General features: G+C 37.4%; 1 protein-coding gene across 12 annotated transcripts in view; it reads left to right on the top strand.

Moving 5' to 3' along the window:
* WWP1 (WW domain containing E3 ubiquitin protein ligase 1) overlaps positions 1-24,951 on the top strand; it is a 139,243-nt gene that overhangs the window by 74,141 nt on the left and 40,151 nt on the right. For 8 of the 12 annotated variants that reach the window (XM_013996633.2, XM_021089149.1, XM_005662985.3 and 5 more), the window contains 9 exons: positions 1,383-1,740; positions 12,368-12,463; positions 13,801-13,975; positions 16,053-16,107; positions 16,472-16,556; positions 16,689-16,817; positions 18,303-18,378; positions 18,481-18,552; positions 21,981-22,069. In XM_013996633.2, the coding sequence (XP_013852087.1) occupies positions 1,383-1,740; positions 12,368-12,463; positions 13,801-13,975; positions 16,053-16,107; positions 16,472-16,556; positions 16,689-16,817; positions 18,303-18,378; positions 18,481-18,552; positions 21,981-22,069 (1,135 nt within the window). The remainder of the gene's footprint in view (positions 1-1,382; positions 1,741-12,367; positions 12,464-13,800; positions 13,976-16,052; positions 16,108-16,471; positions 16,557-16,688; positions 16,818-18,302; positions 18,379-18,480; positions 18,553-21,980; positions 22,070-24,951) is intronic. The other 4 variants (XM_013996632.2, XM_021089146.1, XM_021089148.1 and 1 more) reach the window with 1 other exon arrangement.

Raw genomic sequence — 24,951 nt, 5'->3', positions numbered from 1 at the left:
TTCTAATAAGTTTTGTTCAATAATTTATTCTCTTTCCAGTTTTTATTGGACTTACTTTCGTGGTGACACAGAGTTGAAATGGATCAATCACAATTATTTATTTATTTATTTTATCTATCTTTGTCTCTTTTTAGGGCCATACCCGTGGCATATGGAGGTTCCCAGGCTAGCATTCCAACCCGAGCTGTAGCCACTAGCCTACACCAGGGCCACAGCAACTCGGGATCCGAGCCTCATCTGTCACCTACACCACAGGTCACAGCAAGCCAGATCCTTAACCCACTGAGTGAGGCCAGGGATCAAACCTGAGTCTTCATGGATGCCAGTCAGGTTCGTTAACTGCTAAGCCATGATGAGAACTCCAGATCAATCATATTTAAAATGAAAATTTAGAAAAGTATACCTTTGGGAGTTCCCATTGTGGCTCAGCAGTAATGAACCCAACAAGTATCCATGAGGATGAGGGTTTGATCTCTGGCCTTGCTCAGTGGGTCTGGGATCCAGCTTTGCCATTAGCTATGATGTAGGTCGCAGACATGACTCGGATCCCAGGTAGCTGTGACTGTGGTGTAACCTGGCAGCTATAGCTCCGATTTGACCCCTAGCCTGGGAACTTCCATATGCCACAGGTATGGCCCTAAAAAGACAAAAAAAAAGTAAATCATTGGATCCTACTGCTGGGTTATTTCTTTAGAAAGTATAAAATGAGTTTCTGAACCTTTTTGCAATCCCTTTTAGTACTATGTTAAGAATTAGGAGTTCCCGTCGTGGCGCAGTGGTTAACGAATCTGACTAGGAACCACGAGGTTGCGGGTTCGGTCCCTGCCCTTGCTCAGTGGGTTAATGATCTGGCGTTGCCGTGAACTGTGGTGTAGGTTGCAGACGCGGCTCGGATCCTGTGTTGCTGTGCCTCTGGTGTAGGCCAGTGGCTACAGCTCCGATTAGACCCCTAGCCTGGGAACCTCCATATGCCGCAGGAGCGGCCCAAAGAAATAGCAAAAAGACAAAAAAAAAAAAAAAAAAAAAAAAGAATTAATGCCATTTTATATTTCCTACAATTGGTAAGAATTCTTTTGATATTAACTGTATTTGCATACAAAAAGAGAGCTTGAAAGGGGACATTTTAAAGTTTTTATGTAACCCATGCAGGTATGCAGGATTGATTATTTGGAGGAAAAACATTTGTTATCTTCATGTTATCTCCTCTTTATTTAAGTTAGAGTTATTGCTGTATATTTTTTTCTTAAACTTTTATTATTTATACATTCCTCTCTAAAATATAACAAAAACATTATTTGTCTTATTTTTATTTCCATCAGTATCTGATACATTGCTCAGTGTAAATTAGTCTCTGAGTAAATTGCTTTGTCTTTCCTTGATAGATCATTTTCCCTTTTCAGTTAATGGAGATACTTCCTCATCTGCACCCACTGAAAATGCTTCCATCGCCACGGGTACTGCAGTAGGAGCTGAAGAAACCGCCTTGTCTTCAAATTGCACTAGTACAACTCTTGAAGATCCTCCAGTTCAGGAAATACTGACTTCCTCAGAAAACAATGAATGTATTCTTACTAACAGTGCAGCATTTGGATCTGAAGCCAGAAATACATTAGACCCTTCTGCCTCCAGCTCCGGAAGTAGCTCTGCTTTTGAAGCAGCCAAATTAAGACAGCCAGATGGGTGTGTGGAACCTGTCCGGCAGCAGTCTGGAAGTGCCAACACAGAAACTCTGCCATCGGGGTATGTTAATTTTTTTTAAGATGTGTAACTTAGAGTTCCTGCTGTGGCACGGTGGATTAAGAGTCCAACCACAATGGCGTGGGTCATTGCAGAGGTCATGCTCAATCCCTGGCCCGGCGCTGTGGTTGAAAGGAACCTGCATTGCTGCAGCTGCATGGCTCAAATTCATTCCCTCACCTGACTGAGAACTTCCACTGGTGCTGCCATAAAAAAAGAAAAAAAGATATGTGACTTCCTGTCATTTTAAATCTAGATTGGAATCTAATTCATATAATTTGTTTATTTGCTACAAATCTAGTTTTTTTGTTTTTGGTTTTGTTTTGTTTTTTTGTCTTTTAAGGCTGCACCTGCAGCATACGGAAGATCCAGGTCTAATTAGAGCTGCAGCTGCCAGCCTACACCACAGCTCACTGTGATGCCGGATCTTTAACCCACTGAGCAAGGCCAGGGAATTGAACCAGCATCTTCTGGATACTAGTCGGGTTTTTAACCTGCTAAGCCACAAGGGGATCTCCCTATTTTTTAGAACTAAGAATAATTGCTCATCTAGTTATAACATGTGCTGTATTAAGGAAAAAGGAAAAAACCTTATATATTGATTTGCAAGACTCTCTTGGTTTGATCCTTGGTTTGCTTTTAAATAAGAGTGACCCCGACCCTCTACATAATAACCGCAGGTCTCTAGTTTCCTTTATATTGTGTGCTCTCCAGGCCAAACTTGAGAGCAAGTCACAGTCTTTTTTCTCAGTTTACACTGAGTGCTGGAGAGCCACCTAACCCTGCTGAGCAGTGCTGATGCAAACTCAGGTTTTTGTTGCTGCTTGGTGATTCTTAATCTCCTTTAAATTTCCCACTGTAATTATTCATCTTCCTGTGATTTTTGTTTGTTTGTTTGTTTTTGTCTTTTTTTTTTTTTTTTGCTATTTCTTGGGCCGCTCCCACGGCATATGGAGGTTCCCAGGCTAGGGGTCGGGAATCGGAGCTGTAGCCTCTGGCCTATGCCAGAGCCACAGCAACGCGGGATCCGAGCCGCGTCTGCAACCTACACCACAGCTCACGGCAACGCCGGATCGTTAACCCACTGAGCAAGGGCAGGGACCGAACCCGCAACCTCATGGTTCCTAGTCGGATTCGTTAACCACTGCGCCACGACGGGAACTCCCCCTGTGATTTTTTTTTTAAAGAGTATTCTATGTGTATATTCCATTTAATCATCTCTCTCATATTTAGTTAATAGTTTGTTTGTTTTTTTACTCAGTTCTGGTGATGCTAATATTAATGATTCATTGTCTCTACCTTCAAGAACCTTACAAAGGGGCTTAGATTTTTTTTTAATTTTATATCGGGGTATAGTTGATTTACAATGTTGTGTAATTTTCAGGTGTACAACAAAGTGATTCAGGTATACATATATCCATTCTTTGTCAGATTCTTTTCCCATATAGGTTACTACAGAATATTGATTATAGTTCCCTGTGTTATACAGTAGGACCTAGTCACTCAGATTTTTAAACATGTATATAGTACAGTTTGAAAATGATGTGATGAAATCTGGTGTACACAGTGCTGTCACACGCAGCTCACAGCAGGTAGAATGTCTACTCATAGCTGTGGAAACGGCACCTCTAGAGAGGTCTCTACCTTATTGCCCTCATTTTCTCATGACAGTCACTATATGCAGGCCTTTTTTTTTCTGTGCTCTTTACTGGCTCATCTGCTTTTGCCTGTTGCCTAATTACAGTGTCAGCCTTTCGAGTCCTGAGTGTGCTGCCCCTGTTGAATCTTGTACTCTCCCATCACTTAAGCTGTTGAATCTCTATGTCCAGGCAACACCTTTCTCTGAGCTTATTTTTATCTGTTTAATGGAAATCTCCACTGTTTCCTGCAACCATTTTGGGCTGTACAGCATCTTCCCTTCCCTTGCCCACATACCTCATTGACCCTTCGTCTTCTGTCTTCCACAGCTTAGTCATTTATCCTAGTCTCATGTGTCTGCCATTAAGACACTGATAAATAAGCTGTTCTTACTGTTAAGAACCTCATGACATGATGGGAAGTAAAGATAAGAAAATAGTCATCGACTGTACAGTACAATAAAGCTAAATAAGCTAGAGGTAAATTAGGGTTCTCTGGGAGGGAACATACAGTGGGGAGTAACCTACGATAATGAGAACAAAGAATACTTTCCTGGAAGTAATGACCCTTAAGTGGGTTTCTGAAAGAGAAGCGGGCATTAGCAAAGCTGTAATGGAGGCACAAGTGGTGAAAGGTTTCCTTCTCAGTGGAGCTAACTGCATGTATAGATCCTAGCACCCATGAAAATGAGTCAGCTGAACTCAGGAAACGGTGTTTTGTTACAGCTCGAGTTGAACATTTGAGGAAGCATGCTGTGTAGTACTGAAGAGTAAACAGTCCTCTAAAGAATCTCATATACTCCTCAGAGTTTAGGAGTTTTTCTCTGAAAACCATGAATAAACATTAAAGAACTTTAAACAGGAGAATGGCGTATTTGCATTTTAGTAAGATTATTCTAGCAGCGGTGTAGCTAAATTAGGAGTTGAGGCAAACTAGGATATAGAAGCCAGGCTGTTTTATAAATGAGAGACACAAACATTCTCATTTAAAGTGGTAAGTACATAAACTTAATTCTGTGGAACCGAGTAAATGCATGCCTGTCACCACCGTGTGTGATCTTTGCATTTTGTAGAAATCTTGATGGCTGATTTTCAGATTCCAAGTTGCGACCTACTAATAGATTGTGACCAGCCTCGTTCCAGAGGCCTTTCCTGATTCCCTCTGTTGGAATCAGACCCCTCTGCCCTATCCCCTTACCCAGCCATATTTCTTTCTAACCTCCTGTTTTGAAAATTTACAAACATGCAGAAAAATTTAAGAAGTTTTACAATGAACATCCATATATCTATCTACCATTAGACTTTATAATTGACATTTTTATCTGCTTGCTTTATCTTACGTCTTCATATCTCTATTCATTTGATTTTTATTTTTATTTTTTATTTAAATTAAAATTGTTTTTATTTTTTAATAATGATTTTTACTTTTTCTGTTATAGCTGGTTTACAGTGTTCTTTCAGTTTTCTACTGCACAGCAAGGTGACCCAGTCACACATACATGTATACATTGGTTTTTCTCACACTATCATGCTCCATCATAAGTGACTAGATGAAGTTCCCAGCACTATACAGTAGAATATTTGTTTAATTTTTAAATGTAATTTAGTAACTTGCAGATATCAGTACATTTTGCCCCTCAAAACTTTTAACTTGCATATCATTAAGTAGAGTTCAATATTTGTTTAAACATCTCTAGAGTTTACTTAGAAGGAAATGCATAAGTCTTAAGTGTGCTATTTTGATAAATTTTGACAAATGCAAATAACCCAAACCTTTAATAGTCTACTCTTAGACTATTATCGCCACCTCAGAAAGTTTTCTCAAATCCCCTTTCAGTCAATCCCTCCCCCTACTTTTAGAGAGGCAACCACTGTTCCAGTTTTTTCTACATTAGGTCATAGATTAGTAACATAAATGGAATCTGTATGAACTCTTTCAGCTAGGATTCTTTTAAGCAGCATGATCCTATTTGTATTACTTTATAACACAAATCTCCATATGACATATATTTGTATGAGCTCTCCACTGAACTGAAAAGGGGGCTGAATTTTGTCAATTTCCACATTTTTTTGTGCCTAAAACTATGCCTGGCATGCAGCAGGTACTCAATAAATATTTATAAGTGAATTAATGCTTGATTGAATAATTTTGGGTGAATGAGCAATTTGGCAAAAGCTCTGGCATGTAAATGCTTACAAGAAAATTAAAGTAAGATAAGAACTGAGAGGCACCCATTGAATTTAACAATAAAGAAATTATTGATTATTGACCTTTGACAAAGTGGTTTCTGGGAAAAAGAGCTATATTCATACTGCTCCGTGATGGAGTCAGTGGGAAGGCTGGAAGTGTGATGGTAAACCCTTTGAAAGAGTGAGAACTAATGCATAAAACTTTTTCACTGTGAACACACAGGAAAGGAGGAATGTGTGGTAAAAGCAAGAAAAGATACAGACCTGAGGAGTCATTTTTTAGTTTTAAAAAATGGGAGTGACCTGATGGGTGGTTGGTTGCTGATGGGCCGGAGCCAGTAGAGAGATTAGCAAGCAGTACAGGATAGAGGGCTAGGGCCAGCTGTTGGTCGTGGTTTAGCAGAAGGCAAATTTTACCACCTACTCCATTATCTAAGTTTGAAACCAATGGTTATCCAATCAGTAACTAAATCCTGGTTTTTTTTTTTTGTAATATAGTTTACACAATTCTTCCACATTTACTATTTTTAATTAATTATTATTATTATTATTTTTTTGGCCCTTTTCTTAGGCCACTCCTGTGGCATATGGAAGTTCCTAGGCTAGGGGTCTAATCAGAGCTGTAGCCACCAGCTTATGCCAGAGCCACAGCAATGCGGGATCCGAGCTGCGTCTTCAACCTACACCACAGCTCACGGCAATGCTGGATCCTTAACCCACTGAGCAAGGCCAGAGATCAAACCCGCAACCTCATGGTTTCTAGTCGGATTCGTTAACCACTGCGCCACGACGGGAACTCTGATTTTTAATTTATTTATTTTTAAATAAGGTCTTTTGTCAGCAGTCGGTTTTGGAACTTTATATATAATGTCTTAGTGAGCAGGGAGGCTGTGTCTCAGTTCTAGGAAGGGAGAATATTATGTGAAGGTGAGGTGTAACAGTTATATATCAGTACTCATCTCCATGAAATGAAAGAATTCTGTTGGGAAGTCTTATCAGTTAGCCTGGTAATTTGCACCTATTTGAGGGGTATTCATGAATTTCCACTGCAGGGATAATATAGTCCTTGGCCAGTTCCAGTCCATCACTTCTGTAGGGCCCACAGGTACAGCTCTAATGGGTTATCACTGAGTCACCCAGACCAAGCCGGGGTTTCCCCTTTATTCCTTTATCCCACCCTTTCCCCTGCCAGCACCTTCCTTCCTCATTGCTGCCCAAGGTCTGCTCTGGTCACCACCTATACATTTGGGACTCTTTCTTGGCAACTGTCATATCCCAAGAATTAGAATCTTACTCTGGAGATGACAGCTCAGCAAGTTGCCTCCAGCCCCCCACCATGGGTCCTAGAGTCACTGGGGAAGATAGTGAAACTGACCAGGCTTGTCCCTTGAGGATCCAGGAGTTCTTTGTCCCAAAAATGTTGTCAGACGAAGGCAGCTGGGTACATAGCATGTCCACAGCCTGGGCTGCCACAGGGTATGGCATGACAGCAGTTTTTGCTCTTAGTACCTCCCTAATGTTCTTGATTTTGCCTTTTGGCCCCCTAAACCTAAAATATTTACCATTTAGCACTTTATAGGAAAAGTTTGCCTACCCTCTGTCTAGTGACTAGAACATAGAAAATTATAAAGAAGATAGGCAAAAGTAGTTTTGCACATGATAGTGTATGTAGCAAGTGGTTTAGCCTAAGAAAAATAAATTCACTTTGGAGCAAAAATACTAAAATCTGAAAGTGATCCCTTGTTTTGGAAAAATTAGGAATCAATAGCTAGCTTTGTGCTTAGAACCTAAGTACTTACTAAATATTTACTGAATGTTAAATTAGAAATATTTGCAGGTAAATTATGATGAAACTAGAAAATAGCTGCATAATCCATTTTATGGATGATACACTTGATTAATTTTCCCCTAATCTTAAAATTTTTTTCTGATCACAAAACTAATAAGACATGACCAAATAAAGTATTTAAATCATGCAGAAGCATTTGTTAAAGTACCCCTTATAAGCACCGAGAGAGCACCGTCTATAGTCTACACATTATTTCAGCAGCAAATATTTGAGGGCTTTTCTGGGTCAGATATCATTCTGGCATTGGGTGTTCAGAGGGCAAGAGAACCCAAGACTCTGCTGCTGTGGAGCGTGTGTTACACACAGGCCAACCACTGTGGCCTTGCATAGAAATCCTTCTCTGCGATGTCAGATAGCAGTAGAAAGATCAAAGAGATGAAGAGAATAAAGAGCAAGTATGTAAATTACTATTTCTTATAGACTTACAGAATTATTTCAAGAAAATGGGATCACTCTGTGTACATACTGTTTTTCAGTTGCTTTTTAAAACTTGATTGTATTTCCATATTGGTACAAGTAGATTCGCATATTCACCAAATATATAATTAATAAATATTATTAAGCACCTCTTCTGTGGCAGATACTGTGCTATGTTGCTGTTGGTACACTGATGAGCAATAAAGACTGAGACCCAAATTTTGAGAAGCTTTCTGTCTATACATGTAGGTCTACCTTCATTCTTTTGAATGGTTTATTATACTTCCTTGAGTATTAATTATTGCTCTGTAACAAATTACCCTAAAGTTTAGCAGTTTAAAGCAACAAACATAATCTTACGTGGATTGTGTGTAATTATAAGGCTATAGAATCTGGAAGTGGCTTAGCCAGGTGGTTTTATGCAGTGTCACTCATGAGGTTGTAGTCATCTAGGGAATGATTAAATGGAATTGACTTTGCAAATCAAAGAGCCCTGAATTCTGGCCTGTCAGTGGGAAAAGCCATGTCTACACTGTGGGACTTCCAAAAGGCTTGGAAATTGGCAGCATCCAATACCTTTGGAAGTGGCCATGAAGAAGGCCCTATAAACAAGCAAAATTGATTGAAAGCCGTTTTGCGAAATGAATCCCTAATTTCCTTCTTTGTAGCCAGGACTGCTATCCTGCCTAGGGCTTTCTTCTCTGGAGGTTCTCTGCTTTTGGAACACTAGGCACATTTGAGGGTAAGGTACTGTACTACATCAGGAGATGCAAATGAACCTTTATGAAAATAATAAGTGAATACAATTATAAGTGAGTTTCCAAGCCTCTGTCCTTCTTTCCTACCCAAATCCCAGAACATTGGCAACCAGGATTTTACTTTTCCACCCAAGAGACTGGAAATGTCTTCTATCAGAGATTCCCCTACCTCAAAAGAATAAAAATACTGGTATTTATTTGTTCTCCAAGGAAGTAGCCTCGTAATATCACCCTTCAATTAATCCCATAAGCCCCAAGCTGCACCCAAGCACACAGAGCTCCTGGTCAGTTTTTGGTGCCCTTCTTGTTAGACATCGGAGGAAAACCTCTTAATGTAGAAGGTAGAGATCAAAACTAACAATCTAGGAAACGCTCTTGAAGAAAACATGCTTTTAATATTCTCAGAGGGGTAAGAGTAGATGTAACGTATACTAAAAATGAGGTGCTATAAAAAGCTCTTGAAAATCTAATTCAGTGAAAGACTTGGATGATAAAGGTAGATAAATTTCCCAGAGAGTTGAACAAAAAGATAAATCTATGAAGTAAAAGCAATAAAAATAGAAAAATTGGAGGACCAGTTCAGAGGTCTGATAAGAGAAATTCCAGCGAGAGAGAAAATACGGGAAATATTTAATAAAATAACAATACAACAAGCCCCCCACCTTTTACAAACCTGAAGGACATGAATTTCCCTATTAAGGGGCTCACCCAACATGCAGGATAATAAGTGAAAATAAATCTATATTAAGATACCTCATTTTGAAAATTTTAGTATATTGGGGCCAAAGGAAAAAAATCCTAAACATTTCCAGAGATTTTTTTAAAAGGGGGTTGGGGGGATGTGGAGAAGCAGATCTCAAAGTCATCAGAATAGCATTAGATATCTCAGAATCATCAGGAAGCTAGAAGACAATAGGCCAGTACCTTAAATGCTGCTGTAAATGATATCCCACCTAGAATTCTCTATTCAGTCCCACTGTTAGTGTACACACAGAACAAATACATTTTTAGATAGTTGACATCCCATGTATTCTTTCTGAGGAAACAACCAAGACTTGTGTTCCTCAAAAACTAAGTAGTGAAAGTGAATGACATGGGATCCAGGGATTGGGTGTCTGATAGAAGAGTGAACGTGTTTCCAGCAGGGTGAGGAAAGGAAAGCTTGATGGCAGGTGTGACTGATAAAATATCCATTGAGCTTAAATATTTTGAGATGAGATTTATGCAACTGGAAAAGTATTTGGAGTTAAATTTGTAATAACTTGCAAAACATAAGGAAATGGGAGGAAAGAAAAGTTAAATCATGTTCCAGAATTCCTGTCATGGCTCAGTGGTTAAAAAACCCAACTAGTATCCATAAGGATGCAGTTTCAATCACTGACCTTGCTCAGTGGGTTAAGGATCTGGCGTTGCTGTAAGCTGTATATAGGTGGTCAGCTTCAGCTCCGATTCAACCCCTAGCCTGGGAACCTCCATATGCTGTGGGCACGACCCTAAAAAGACAAAAAAAAAAAAAAACATGTTTCATGGCTCAGCTGTCAGGAAGGTTTACACAGTCTTAATAATTACAAGGGAAGGACAGCACGTATATTTGGAATGGCTGGAAGGAGGGTCCAAATTACAGAGTGTGTATGTTGTACATGTGTGTGCAGAAAAGAGGCTTACAGCTTCCTCTTTCATAGTGAGAAATCAGTACATTGTGTCTGAAATTTAATTAGTAGAGTAAACTTGTTAGTAAGAAAAAAGAGGTAAATACTGAAAGAAATGGCTAAGTTGAAAATGTTGCCTTTGGGGAGTAGAAAATTAGGTTAGAGGACAGGGAGAGCTTATTTTTTGTAATGAGCCTCGTAGACTGTATGATTGATTAAACTGTGTGGAAGTACATATAATTATATAACTGTGAATGTATATTAAAGTAGTATGTGAAAGTATAACTGATAAAAATGAAAAGTAGTGAATAGTATTTGTAAAGAAAGGATTTGTAAAGAAACCAGGAAATTATGATGTAGAACAGCAATACAAATTCAAGGATTGATTGTAGGAATTAATACCTAAAAATAGCAAAAGTACCATTATTGGGAAGTTCTTGAAATGTGATTCATTATGTAGGTATTTATTTGTTTTTGGCCATTAAGCTTTCATAAGATCAATATTCCATTGGTATGTGTTCTAGGTATTCTTGAAAAGCCTTTAAAATAAAATTCCATATTTAAATCTTGTCTTCCTATGAATTTTTTAAAATGTAAATGCATGTGAAGTAAATTGAAATTTTAGGTAATTTATTTTTACTGAAATACTTGTGAGGATTATCTAAATTTTTGTACTACAGGATAGCATGAACCAGTGTAGAATTTTATGCTACTGATTTAGTATAGGTAAATCAGTAATAGATAAGTTTAATAGTTTATATGATCCTGAATTAGTTGTGAATTTGGGCATTTTGTTCATTTTTAGTATTTAAGCATGTTATGATTAATGTTTGTTAGATGTGGCTTAAAGAATTATTTTTTGCATGCTGTTTAAAGTATGTGTACACTTTGATGAGGGAATGACTTTAATATGTGTAGGGAAATAATTTAATAATTAACGGCCTCTCAATAAAAAGTCAAATTGGATCCTTGTGATTAAGGAAAAAATTTTCTGTTTATTCTGCTTTCGTTGAAAACAAGAATGTTAAACTCAGAAATACCAGCTTTTTATTTTTTATGTTTAAAATTTTTCTTCTGTACCATTTTAAGGAAAGACTAGGAAGGAAGAAACAGGGGTCACAGGAGAAAAGTGGGGAAAACAAAAGTGAGAGTCTTTGAGAGAGAACAGTAAAGGTAAAATTGGATGCTTGGCAAAGAAGGAGAAATAGATGTGCACAAAAAGAAGACACTGTATGCAGACAAAAGAAAGAATTTTCATGGAGCTGTGTCACTACATGCTTTAAGGCGATTTCTGTTAAAGTCTTTAGAAGTGTACTTTTAAAATTGCAGAGAGACATTTTGTGTGTTGGGTGTAGTATTAGGCTGAAAGCTCCTCTGCCCTTGATTAAATTTGTTTTGTGATGATTTGGAATTATATAAATTAGTAACTTTTTAAAACTTTAGGTATTATTCTGTCTTCCTCTGCTAACTGTACTTACTGAGTTTCTTGTACTGTTAATAAATAGAAAATAATTGGAATTCCCGTCATGGCGTAGTGGTTAACAAATCCAACTAGGAGCCTTGAGGTTGCAGGTTCGATTCCTGGCCTTGCTCAGTGGGTTGAGGATCCAACATTGCTGTGAGCTGTGGTATGGGTCATGGACGCAGCTCAGATCCCGGATCCTGCGTTGCTGTGGCTCTGGTGTAGGCCGGCCGCTACGGCTTTGATTGGACCCCTAGCCTGGGAACCTCCATGTGCCGTGGGAGCAGTCCTGGAGGAGGCAGAGAGAATAAATAAATACAGAGAGAGAATAATTAAGGAGTTCTCTTTTGGCATAGCAGGTTGAGGACCCAGCATTGTCACTGCAGTGCTTGGGTCACTACTATGGCACAAGTTTGATCCCTGGCCCAGGAACTTCCATATGCTGCAGACATGCCCAAAAAAGGAGGGGGGGGGTATTAAGAACTTAAAAAGCAACAGAAAAGAAGAAAAGAAACAATTTTATTTTGTATATATATGTGACATTTTAAAGTAAAATTTACCTGTAATTTTCTGGATTAGATGAAGGAATCATTTTTCAGGTTGTTTTAATTTGTTGTCCTTTATTTTTGCATTTTTATTTTAAAATAACATTTTAAAATTCCCTTTAGGTGGGAACAAAGGAAAGATCCTCATGGTAGAACCTACTATGTGGATCATAACACTCGAACGACCACATGGGAGAGGCCACAGCCTCTGCCTCCAGGGTAATGTAGCATCTTATGCATCTTCAGTTGTGTTTTATACGTATAATTTTTAAAGTTTATTTAATACAATATAAAATGATGCTTTTACTCTTAATGTTACGGTTCTTTGATTTGCTCTTGTGAATAATGAATGTTGAGTATATGAGATACGTTACATTGTATCTCTTTTACTGTTAGTCTGAAGGGTTCCTCAGGAGATGAAGAGATTGTCAAACATGGGCTTGTTTACAGAGGGTAGTTGCAGAATTTTGATCCAGTTTTAGTGCTTGTTGTTTTGTAAGGAATGAAAGGTATATTTAGAACAATTTATATATGTTGTTCTCTATAGATAATGATCTAAACTATGCTGTTGGGTGACATGTAGGAGATATTAGTGTGGTTCAAAATTATAATCTAAAAGATTGGTACAAGTAAGATTGTATTACATTATGGCTAAAATTATAGAGGGTTTTAAATGAAAAAGTTTTTCTATTACATACTAAATAAAGTTTATATTCTGTGCCGTCGTTTAAGGCCATTCACAAACTGTCCTTTCAGATGCGACTTAAGAGTCCACTAATATAAAACGTATTCAAAATCTAGAAGATGCAAGGCAAGGGGTATGTTATTTCTGTGAGATTGGTTGCTGAAAGGATTCTGAAGTCATATAAATTAATGACATAAATTGGTTTAAGGTGAACCAATTGGTTTAAGCCTGGAAGATGGGGAGACTTTTGGCTGGTGGAGAAGGGCGTTCTCTCCTGTGGGAATATTAAAACAAAGGCTTAACAGAATGAAACGTATGACACACTTGAGGCCAGCAAGTAGGTGATCTGGCTCTCATATGGGTCCCTTGAAGACCTTTAGGGAGGTGAGGCTGACATGGTAAATGGGTTCGTTTTTATGCCATGCCAGGGAACAGTAGTAGGTAATGGAGCATGGCTTGATCTGCACTTTAGTTCAGCAGCAGTGTAACATCAAAAGGGTTAAAAAGCCCTAAGAATTGAGTTAAAGTCTTTTTCATGGGCAGGGATGGTTGCTAGGTAAACAGTAAACAGTAAATGTTTATCAAAAAAAAAAAAAAGATAGATTGATAACTCTTCAGTCTATGGCCTCTCTTTTAGATAGTCCTTAGAAATCATGTATAGGAAGAATAGGAAGGTAATTGAACTAAAGCAAATAGCAAGTTGCATGTTCATAATTTTTCTGAAGAATATCAATACTTACATTCTTGTAAACTTGTCTTGGACTTGATTTTTAAATTATTTGAGTGAAGTATGACCTAACTACTTTCTAGTTTCTTTCATTAAATGTTTACTGTTCTTTTCATTTCTCCTCTTGCTTACTTTATTTGGAAGTTGGGAAAGAAGAGTTGATGATCGGGGAAGAGTTTATTATGTGGATCATAACACCAGAACAACAACTTGGCAGCGGCCCACCATGGAGTCTGTCCGTAATTTTGAACAGTGGCAGTCTCAGCGGAACCAATTGCAGGGAGCTATGCAACAGTTCAACCAGCGTTACCTCTATTCGGTAATTAGGAAATTCTGAGATGTTAACACAACTTTTTCCTCCAGGCATTTGCCCTTTTCTACCTTAGTGATTTTTCTTAAATGTTATAGATTGTATTAGAAGGTATTTTTTAGTTGGTCTTTAATAAGTAATTAGCATCTCTAATATACATAAGCACTTTAAATTTTTTTTCTTGAATTCTAGTTTACTAACATACACTCAGGTTTTTGTCTTTATTGAGTTTCACAAATGCAATTCCTTAATAAAATAGTTTTTGCCAGTTTCCAGTCTTCTGCCTTTAGTTATAATTATTTCGTTTGCCTTAAGCAAAACCACTTGCCTTTTGATTTTCCTTAAGGTCAATCTTGCCATATCCCAACTCTTCTGATCCCCATCCCAGATTCTGAGAAACAATGCTTTCATCTGTTTTGGCCGACCAAATATATGTTCTTGAGACTGGGGATAGTTTTGTTCAAAAAAATCCAATGCTGTCTGAAAATTTGCCTAATCGATAATGTATTGCCATAAGCAAACATCCATGAAAATGACAGGTTCGAGGGAACCTTTGTTAAATAGATTTGACCTCAGGAAGCAGAAAATACAAATTTTAAGTCCTGGACATCTCTAGATAGTGTTTTGAGGTAACTTGAAAAACACCAGAGTGTAGAAAGGAATTAGGAAAGATATAAAAAGAACTTAACTCTTTCTTCAGAATCTTGTCTCTGTCTGGCTCATTCAACTCCACTTTCTTCAGAGGTTAAATAATAAGTTCTCATTTGAAGGCTGACCCATTTTCCTGGTTATAGGTGTAGCTAGCAGAGAGGGAGTGGGCCAACTCAGCCTGCACAGCACCACCCACTGTCAGTTGCTGGTTCTTTGGTAACTTGTACAGAAATCTGTAGTAGGGTTCCATCATGTAGCTGTATATAGTACACAGATTACTGTGTGCATTTGTTTTTGGTTGAACTTAATTGTATATGTGAAATCCGTGGGGAAATGGCAGAATTAGAAATAGGGTGTATCAGAAGTATGTTCTTCTGCACATGACAGAACATCCTTAAGCAGACTGAGGTTTAGTTATCTAAACGTAACACCCGGTTAGGGTAAGAGTCAGTAGTGCTGCCAAGCACCCTGGTTCTTTCTGCCCTTTTGCTCCCCAATCCTTGCCATGTGTCCTGTGTCTCTTCTTGATCATATGGAGCTGCTGCCCCCTGGGGGGGCACATCCAGGAAGAAGAAAGAGGAAGGGGAATGAGAAGGAGAGATGGCTTTTTTCTAGCAATCCCTGGCCTTTCTACTTGGAAAGGGATGTCCTCACCAGGGACATCAGCCTGCACCTCATGGGCCAGAATTGGTCGTTCTACCAACTCAATCACCAGGAAAGTTGGGAATAGAGTAGTCTTAGATAGACACATTGATACCTCAAACACAACAGTGATTTTGTTGTATTTGTCATTCTTTAAAAATAGGTGGTACAATGTTTATATTTTCTTTAGAATATATTTCTGGGTTGTAATATGTAAGCATTAATATGTTTTCATGTATGTATAAATACATATAGAAGATACTAAGGTCAAAGTTCATTTGTATAAAGATAATACTGGAGTTTAGTATTTATTTTATGCTTTTTTATTATTACTCAATGAATTTTATTTCATTTATAGTTTTACAACAATCATCACAACCAGATTTTATAGCATTTCCATCCCAAACCCTTATTAATGGGCATTTGTTTTAAAGAGAACTATGATAATTATTCTATTTTTAAACAAATAATGTTGCTTCATTTAAACACTATAATTTTTTATATGGTCTTCTCTCATGTCATTTTATTCCTATAGATTATTATGGAAAGGATAAGAGATTAAAATATTGATGTTGATATATTATTTCATCATTTTAGAAACCTAATAATTTTATCACTTGATTGACCTCTCTTAACTCGTGACATTTTTAGGACTTTGAAATTACTATATTCACATTCCTTTTATCTTATTTTTTAGAGATTTACTGTAACATATGATTCTGCCAAGTACTTGGTTTATGCTTTTATATTAAAATACTTTTTATTTCTCCTCCCAACCCTTTTCTCCAACCAGGCTTCAATGTTAGCTGCAGAAAATGACCCGTATGGGCCTTTGCCTCCAGGCTGGGGTAAGCGAATTTTTTTTTTTTTTTTTTTTGGTCTTTTTGCCTTTTCTAGGGCCGCTTCCATGGCATATGGAGGTTCCTAGGCTAGGGGTCGGGAATCGGAGCCGTGGCCACCGGCCTACACCAGGGCCACAGCAACGCAGGATCCGAGCCGCGTCTGCAACCTTCACCACAGCTCACGGCAACACCGGGACCTTAACCCACTGAGCAAGGCCAGGGATCGAACCCACAACTTCATGGTTCCAAGTCGGATTCGTTAACCACTGCGCCACAATGGGAACTCCAAGCAAATATGGTTTTGGTAAAAGTATCTGAGATGTATATATAGCAAAAAGTTATTAAATGCTATGCTCACTCTGTTTTTTAGAAAAAAGAGTGGATTCAACAGACAGAGTTTACTTTGTGAATCATAACACAAAAACAACCCAGTGGGAGGATCCCAGAACCCAAGGGTACGTATGTACTACAGCCTTTCTTAGGTTATCTTACACATGTCTGAAGATAGAATTGCATTAAAAACCTTGATTCAGATGTTTTTAGCACCTGTAAAATGTTCACCTTATGATTATTGCATTATCTTTTAGCTTACAGAATGAAGAACCCCTGCCAGAAGGCTGGGAAATTAGGTATACCCGGGAAGGGGTTAGGTACTTTGTTGACCATAATACAAGAACAACAACATTCAAAGATCCTCGCAATGGCAAGTCATCTGTGTAAGTGAAGCTCTTATGTGCTGTGTAATGAGGACATAGGTTTCACTTCTAATTTAGCCTCAAGTTTAGCAATAAATTTTATTTTGTGTATCAAGAAAATTTACACAAGTAATACTCTACTATGCCTGTCTTTGCTCTACCTTCTTATAGAATGATTTTGCGGCACATAATTCCTTAGTAAGAACGATAGTAAATATTTACCTAGTGATTACTGTGTGCCAAGGATTCTTCTAAACATTTAGTGTAAATTAGCTCATTTTATCTTCCAACAATTCCTTGAGGTAGATACTGTTATTTTCCAAGTTCAGAAACTGAGGCTTAGGGAGCACAGCTAACTTATGCAAAATTATAGGCAAGTAATGGAAGTGGTTTCAGACCAAAGCAGTCTGTCCGAAGAGTCTGTGCTCTTAACAGGTGCATCATGCTGTTGCAACATCACAGAATGAGATGTTCAAGAAAATTTAATTTTCCAGGTAAAAATAGCTCAATTAAGCATTTGAAAGATCTCTCCTTAACTCCCTTATTACTCTTAGTGTAATGTCCTTGTATCAGTAAGTATGTAGAAATAGCCATAAAAACTTTTTGCAATTCCTACCGTTGCATCTGTCCACCTATCAGTATCTCTCTTCCCTCTTCATCCTGAAGATGAACTATCATCGTTCTTATCAAAGTCCAGTCCTCCCTGTGCTGGTGCACTAGCTCTTCCCCCTCTTTTCCAGTTCACTGTTCCAACAGTGATCGTCTTTATATTCTCCATCTTTCTCTGCTGAATTATTCTCAGCAGCTGTTAATTTCCTTAAATTAAAAGCAAACAGGGAGTTCCCTTCATGCTCAGTGGTTAACGAACCCAACTAGGATCCATGAGGATGGAGGTTCGATCCCTGGCCTTACTCAGTGGGTTAAGGATCTGGCGTTGCTGTGAGCTGTGGTGTAAATCACAGACTTGGCTTGGATCCTGAGTTGCTGTGACAGTGGTGTAGGCCAGCAGCTGCAGCTACGATTCAACCCCTAACCTGGGAACCTCCATATGCTGCATGCATGGCCTAAAAAGCAAAAAAAAAAAAAAAAAAAAAAAAAAGACAGACAAGCAAAACACCATAATTCTTCACCTTATGAATTCATTCAGTGAAAATTCATTTTTATTGCTACACTTTACAAGAAAACTACCTGAAAGAGCCTCTGCCCACCTGGGATTTGAAGTTTTCTTTGAAATAGTCAGTAGTTGACTTTAGTATTTTATTTAACTCACTTTTTTTTTTACAAAAGATCTATCCATACACATGCCCTCCCTCTTCATTTTTATATGTTGTGTGTCCTCATTACTTGAATCTCTGTTGGCCCACTAAATATATCTTTACTTCTCTCCCAGCAAGTAACTTTCCTGTACTCATTTTTTGGACCCTGGTACACTCCAGTCACATACTGAATATTAAATATCCAGCTTTATTATGAATTATTATATAGTTTGTTTTTGTTTTTCTTTAGAACTAAAGGTGGCCCACAGATTGCTTATGAACGCAGCTTTAGGTGGAAACTTGCTCACTTCCGTTATTTGTGCCAGGTACTACGGTGGTAAATAAATCTTATGTTCATAATCATTTAGTTTTATCTTTACACAGTACATGCACTGTAACTTACATTACAATGTTATTTTTCTTTGTAGTCTAATGCACTACCCAGTCATGTAAAGATCAATGTGTCCCGGCAGACATTGTTCGAAGATTCCTTCCAACAGGTAAGAACGATTTTATCAGAATAAAATAGTACAGTTAGCCTCTGTATCTGCAGCTACCACATCCGTGGATTCAGCCAACTGTGGATAGAAACTATTCTGGGGTGGGGACAGACGGGACTCCAGAAAGTTTCTAAAGGCTAAATTTGAATTTGCTGCAGCCAGCAAATTCAGGCATACCTCATTTTCTTGCACTTTGCTTTTATGTCGCTTTTGCAGATAGTGTTTTTTACAGATTGAAAGTTGTGGCAACCTTGTATTGAGCAAGTCTCTTGGCACCGTTTTTCCAGCAGGATGTGCTCACTTGGTGTCCCTGTGTCACATTTTTGTGATTCTTGAATATTTCAGACTTCATTATTAAATTTATATATTGATCTGTGATCAGTAATCTTTGATGTATACTATTGCAAAAAGATTACAACTTTCTCAGATGATGGTTAGCATTTTTTTAAATAATAAAATATCTTTTAATAAAGGTATGTATGTCTTTTTAGACATAATGCTAAACTTAATAGACTACATAGACTTATTAAGACTGTCTAGACTATTAAGTCGAGACTTAATAGACTACAGTATGATATAAATATAACTTCTACTCACACTGGGAAACCACAAAATTCATGTAATTTGATTTATTGTGGTATTCTCTTTATTGTAGTGGTCTGGAACCAAACCTGTAATATCCCCAAGGTATCCCTATGTTTATGTAGTATTTATATTGCATTACTTATTATACATAATTGAGAAATAATTTAAAGTATATGGGAAGATAGGAGTTCCTGTCGTGATTCAGTGGTGGTTGCGGGTTCAATCCCTGGCCTTGCTCAGTGGATTAAGGATCCAGCGTTGCTGTGAGCTGTGGTGTAGGTCGCAGACGCAGCTCAGATCCCATGTTGCTGTGGCTCCGGTGTAGGCCGGTGGCTACAGCTCCAATTAGACCCCTAGCCTGGGAACCTCCATATGCCGCGGGAGCAGCCCTAGAAAAGGCAAAAAGACAAAAAAAAAAAAAAAAAAAAAAAGCGTATGGGAAGATGTACATAGCTTATATTACTTGACTGTCTTTGGATTTTAGTATCTGTGGGGGTGTCCTGGAACCAACCTACCTTGGATATTGAGGGAAGATGTACAACTTGTCTCATTGTATTCTGTATATCCAAAGGGAGTTTTAGAATTTAGAAATTTGAAACCACTCAGAACACAGCTCTATCAATGACTATCATTTACTGTGTGTTCATTATAGTAATAGTCATAATAAATCCTATCATGTGTTGAGTGACTGCCATATGCTCGGCACTGGCATCTTATTTTCTTTTATTTATCTATATAGTCTTTTTATGGTCGCACCCACGGCGTATAATGTTCCCAGGCTAGGGGTAGAATTGGAGCTACAGCTCCCGACCTATACCACAGCCATAGCAATGTGGGATCCGAGCTGTGTCTGTGACCTACACCAAAGCTCACAGCAACACCGGATCCTTAACCTACTGAGCAAGGTCAGGGATCTAACCCGCTTCCTCATGGATGCTGATCGGGTTTGTTACCCTGAGCCCCGATGGGAACTCTGGCACTGGCATCTTAGATATATCATTTCATTTAATACATCCTCTCAGCATCCTTTTGAGATAAACTCCTATCATTATCTCCATTTTACAGGCACAGGTACTTAGGCTGAGAGACAAAATCATTCTACCATGAATTAGATTACTAAAATAAAGCTTAAACAGCTTCTGGAACAAGTTGACACATTTCAACACTTATTTTTCTAAGACTTTGTTAACTCAAGTCATGATAATACTACTAAATTAAAATTATATTGGTATATGTACTATATTCTATTTAAATATTCCTTCAGTAACCCTAGAGTATTAATTCTCACCTCCTCTTGGTTTCTGGTTAAATGTCATTATTGCAAAGAGACAGTATTGGAGTAATCCATTTAAGATGGCTGTCCTCTGCTTACCTCCCCTTTCAGTCCTGTTGTAGCCATTTATGGCACTTTATTCTTACTTGTAACACTTAACACCACTTGACACATTTCATTTATCTCCCGTATTAGAAGGAAGCTCCATGAAATCACAACTATTTTGTATACTGTTGTTATGCACAGTACCTAGAACATTGCTTTGCACATAGCAAGTATTAATAAACATTTGGTGCATGAATAAATGAATGTAATAGGTCTCCTTTTCCTGAGTCATCAGCAGAATATTTAAAGATAAAAAATCAAAATATTGGGAGTTCCATGGTGGTCTAATGGTTAGGATAGAGTGCTTTCACTGCTGAAGCCTGAGTTTAATCCCTGGTGTAGGAACTGGGATCCCACATCAAGCCGCTACATACCACAGCGAAGAAAGGGAAGAAAAAAAAAAGATCAACAACAAAATCAAAATATTGTCTGTTATTTTTTTCTGATAATATCAAGAATTTTTCTTCTCAGTCACCTCCCAAAATATTACAGTAATGAACTAAAATTCTCTACGCAGGTGCACAGAAACTTTTATGTATACAACTCAAAATGAAATAGCAAGTCTCTGAAGTCACCAATGTTCAAATCCTAGCTTCATTTTACCAGCTCTTGGAATTTAGACGAAACGCTTAACATAGCTATTAAGTGTTATCAAAACTATTTTTGGTTGAAATTAACAAATTCTTAGGCTAGTCCCATGCTCTGTTTGAACTTCGCTTTAGTAAGTCCATATCTAAATTCATGGTAGATTTTACTTGCTTTGTCCTTTGACTTGGGGAGAATCATGCTATGTGAGTCTGAGCCCATGGCTATGTGTGACGTAGAGAACTGCCTGCTGGTGAGCTGTGTCCCCACCCAGACCACTCTTAGCTTTGGTTCTGTCATGTGTGGTGAAAGTAATTCATTTTTATCCAGAAGTAAAGCCTATTTACAGATTATAAAAATTTGTTATAGGTATTACTTTAAGATATATTTTTTTATGCTTAGTTTCATCATATAAGTAGTTCTTCATGATTGCTGATGCTAAGGAATGGAATGTGTAGTATAAGCAGGACCCAGAGCAATAGCTTCTGCTTCTCATTGTGTTGCTAGTCAAAACTTCCAAGTCACTTTTTACAAGATTTTGGTACAATTTGGAGAGTGACAGGAGAGGGAATATTTTCTAACCTTAAAAACTTTCTGTCTAAACTGTTCCTCTCTTACTGATAACCCAAAGTAGAACTACCATTTAATATTGAAAGAGGGGAAAGAGATTGTATGAAAGTGAATCAGAGAAAGCTTAGTAGAGTAAGATACATCTTTGCTAGTTTGTGGAACAAATCAATTGCTCTCTCAAGTTAAAAATGTTGTGTAAGATAAGGGAATGTGTAATTTTGAAAATCCAGGTGAAATTTATACTAAATTGTTTTGGGAGAAACTTGTGTTATATGTGAGTGTTCAAATATACACTTTTTGTTTTTAATAGATTATGGCATTAAAACCCTATGACTTGAGGAGGAGATTGTATGTAATATTTAGAGGAGAAGAAGGACTTGATTATGGTGGTCTAGCAAGGTAAAATAAACACATATATGCTTTCAAATAAGTGTATCTCCATTGTATGCAGTGGATATATTCTTGAAAAAATAACTTTTTTTCAATAAAAACCCAGAAATATTTTTAAAAAACTAAAATATTTGCAACAATTTTAGAGGTAACATTACCTTTATTATCATGTTGTTGTTTATGCTGTACATTTTTCTGCATATACAGTTGACCCTTGAAAACATGGGGGTTAGGGATGCCGACCACTACATAGTCAAAAATCTGCATACTGCCATTTTTGCTGCAAAAAAGAGAGTATGGGCTTAACAGATAGAAACTACTATACATACACAAAATAGATAAGCAACAGGGGTCTACCATGTAGCACAGGGAATTCAATACCTTGTAAAAACCTACCATGATATATGATCTGAAAAAAGTAACAATCACTTTACTATACACCTTAACACACTATTGTAAATCAACCATGCTTCAATTAAAAAAAAAAAAAAAAAAAAAAAAACAGAGTTCTCTGGTGGCACAGCAGGTTAAGGGTCTCATGTCACTGCTAGGGCTCAGGTTGTAGCTGTGGCTCAAGTTCGATCCCTGGCCCCAGAACTTCTGTATGCCCTGGGTTCAGCCAAAAAACAAAGCAAAACAAAATGAAACAAAGGAATTGATAACATGAGTCACCCAAGAGCAGGAAGTTGAAACAGTTTAGATAGAATTAGGATTCAAAGCATAGTTCTTTTGATTCCACATCTCTAATTTAAAACAAACTTTTTCCCTCGCTTAGTTAATTTAAAGATTTGTAGAACAGAATACAGGAACTATATTTATTGAAAAAAATCCGCATATAAGGATACCCGCGAAAGTTCAAAAGCATGTTGTTCAAGAGTCAACTGTATGTAATTTTGAAGAAATGTGTATACAACATATTTGCTATATTTTTAAACATTCGATCATACAGTGTGCACAATATAGCAGCTTGATTTTGTTGTTTTGTATATCATGGACATCTGTCCATATCATATGTAGAGCTAATACCAATGGTTGCACAATATTCCATTGTATGGAGATGTCATAATTAATAGATCAGCATGCATATTTTTTGCCATTGTAAGTGTATGTTGGTTTTATATTTGTGTTTTTAATCCAGTCTGAATCCTTTTGAGAAAATAGTTTTCCATATTCACTAAATATGTTGTTAACAGATACTTGTGAAGCAGTATGAATAGAAAATCCTTTTTATTTAATTTTGTCCCTCAATTGCTTTGCCCAAACCTAATTTGATAGCAGTTTATTTTTTAGTAAAACACTTCATCAGATATTTCCAAAGAGTTAAACTTAATAACTTTTTAAACTCATATTTCACATGTACAGAATTATAAAATCACAATTTTAGTATAGCTGACTTTTGAAAAGAGATGTAGGACTGGCACAGCTGGTAGAAGTATATATGTGGCATTATAAGAGTTGGTTGTATTTGTAATCTATCTAAACATTTTTTCAGAAAGGAAACACTGCTTATCACAATGGATGTTCATGTCACATCTATATAATTTGTGTCAATTTCAGGAAAGTTCAGACATTAAAAAGAAAGGTACACCTTAGAAATGAAATATGGTATTAGTTTTGTAGTATCTGACCTTATAACATTCATATTCTTGTCTGAACCTTTTTTTTTTTTTTTTTTTTTTTTTTTTTTTTTTTTTGTCTTTTTGCCATTTCTTGGGCCGCTCCTGCAGCATATGGAGGTTCCCAGGCTAGGGGTCGAATTGGAGCTGTAGCCACCGGCCTGTGCCAGAGCCACAGCAACACGGGATCCGAGCCGCGTCTGCAGCCTACACCACAGCTCACGGCAACGCTGGATCCTTAACCCACTGAGCAAGGGCAGGGATGGAACCCGAAACCTCATGGTTCCTAGTTGGATTCGTTAACCACTGCGCCACAACGGGAACTCCTGAACCATTTTTTACCTCAACTACTTGTGTTTTCTTTTATATCTTGATGGTTTTAATACATATAGTCAGTTACTCCACACCATGATTTTCTTATTCCCAAATTCTTTATTTTGATTTATGTATCAGTTTTGCTTTAATCAGTTCACAGGGGTGATACATTCACACAGTTTTATATGTTTGAGAATGTGTTTTCTGTTGCTTTTGTATTTAAACAACAACTTTACTTGATACAGATTTCTCACACAACACTAGTTTCTCCAGTGCTCTGTCGACATTGCTTCACTATCTTCAAGTATTGAATGGAAGCACTATGAAGTGGGAGGCCAGCTCCTGGCAGGAAACATTTTTCCTCAGGGTACCCACACAGTCCTTTTCATTGAAGTTCACTGATTTCATTGTTGATTGTTTTATATCTTTTTAAAGGAACATATTAAGATCTTCCTTAATTTAAGGGAAATTTTCTTCTATTATGTCTTTGAATATTTTTTCTGTTCCATTTGTTCCATTTTTCTTCAGGAACATCAGTCATGGGTATGTGGAATCTCCTTTGTCTTACATGTCTGTCATCTTTTCTCTGATCATTTTTAATCTTTGTGCTTTTTCATTTTGTTTTGATTTTTCTCAAACCTATCCTCATGTCACTGTTTGCAGTACTGCCCTACGTTTAGCTGCTTCTAATGTGATTTTTTCATTAGCGGTTTTACTGTTTTCTTCTGTAGGCTCTGCTAGCTCATTTGTTGTCTAATAATTTTTTCAGCCTCTTGTAACTCTTTGAGAGTATAGAGAAAGAAATGATGAAAGAAAACTCTTCCACCTCTTGCTAGTTAGAATTTTATTTTCTTTTTTCCTAATATCAGGGTATTGGTTAAATGTCATGTCGTAGTCATTCTTTTTTTTTTCTTTTAAATATGTTCAGTTTTCTTTGGGCTGTTGTTTGCTAAAAGTGAT

This window comes from Sus scrofa, chromosome 4, assembly GCF_000003025.6.
Source record: "Sus scrofa isolate TJ Tabasco breed Duroc chromosome 4, Sscrofa11.1, whole genome shotgun sequence".
Classification (NCBI taxonomy): Eukaryota; Metazoa; Chordata; class Mammalia; order Artiodactyla; family Suidae; genus Sus; species Sus scrofa.
The sequence above is the reverse complement of the archived record's forward strand: the minus strand, read 5'-3'. Positions and strand labels throughout refer to the sequence as shown.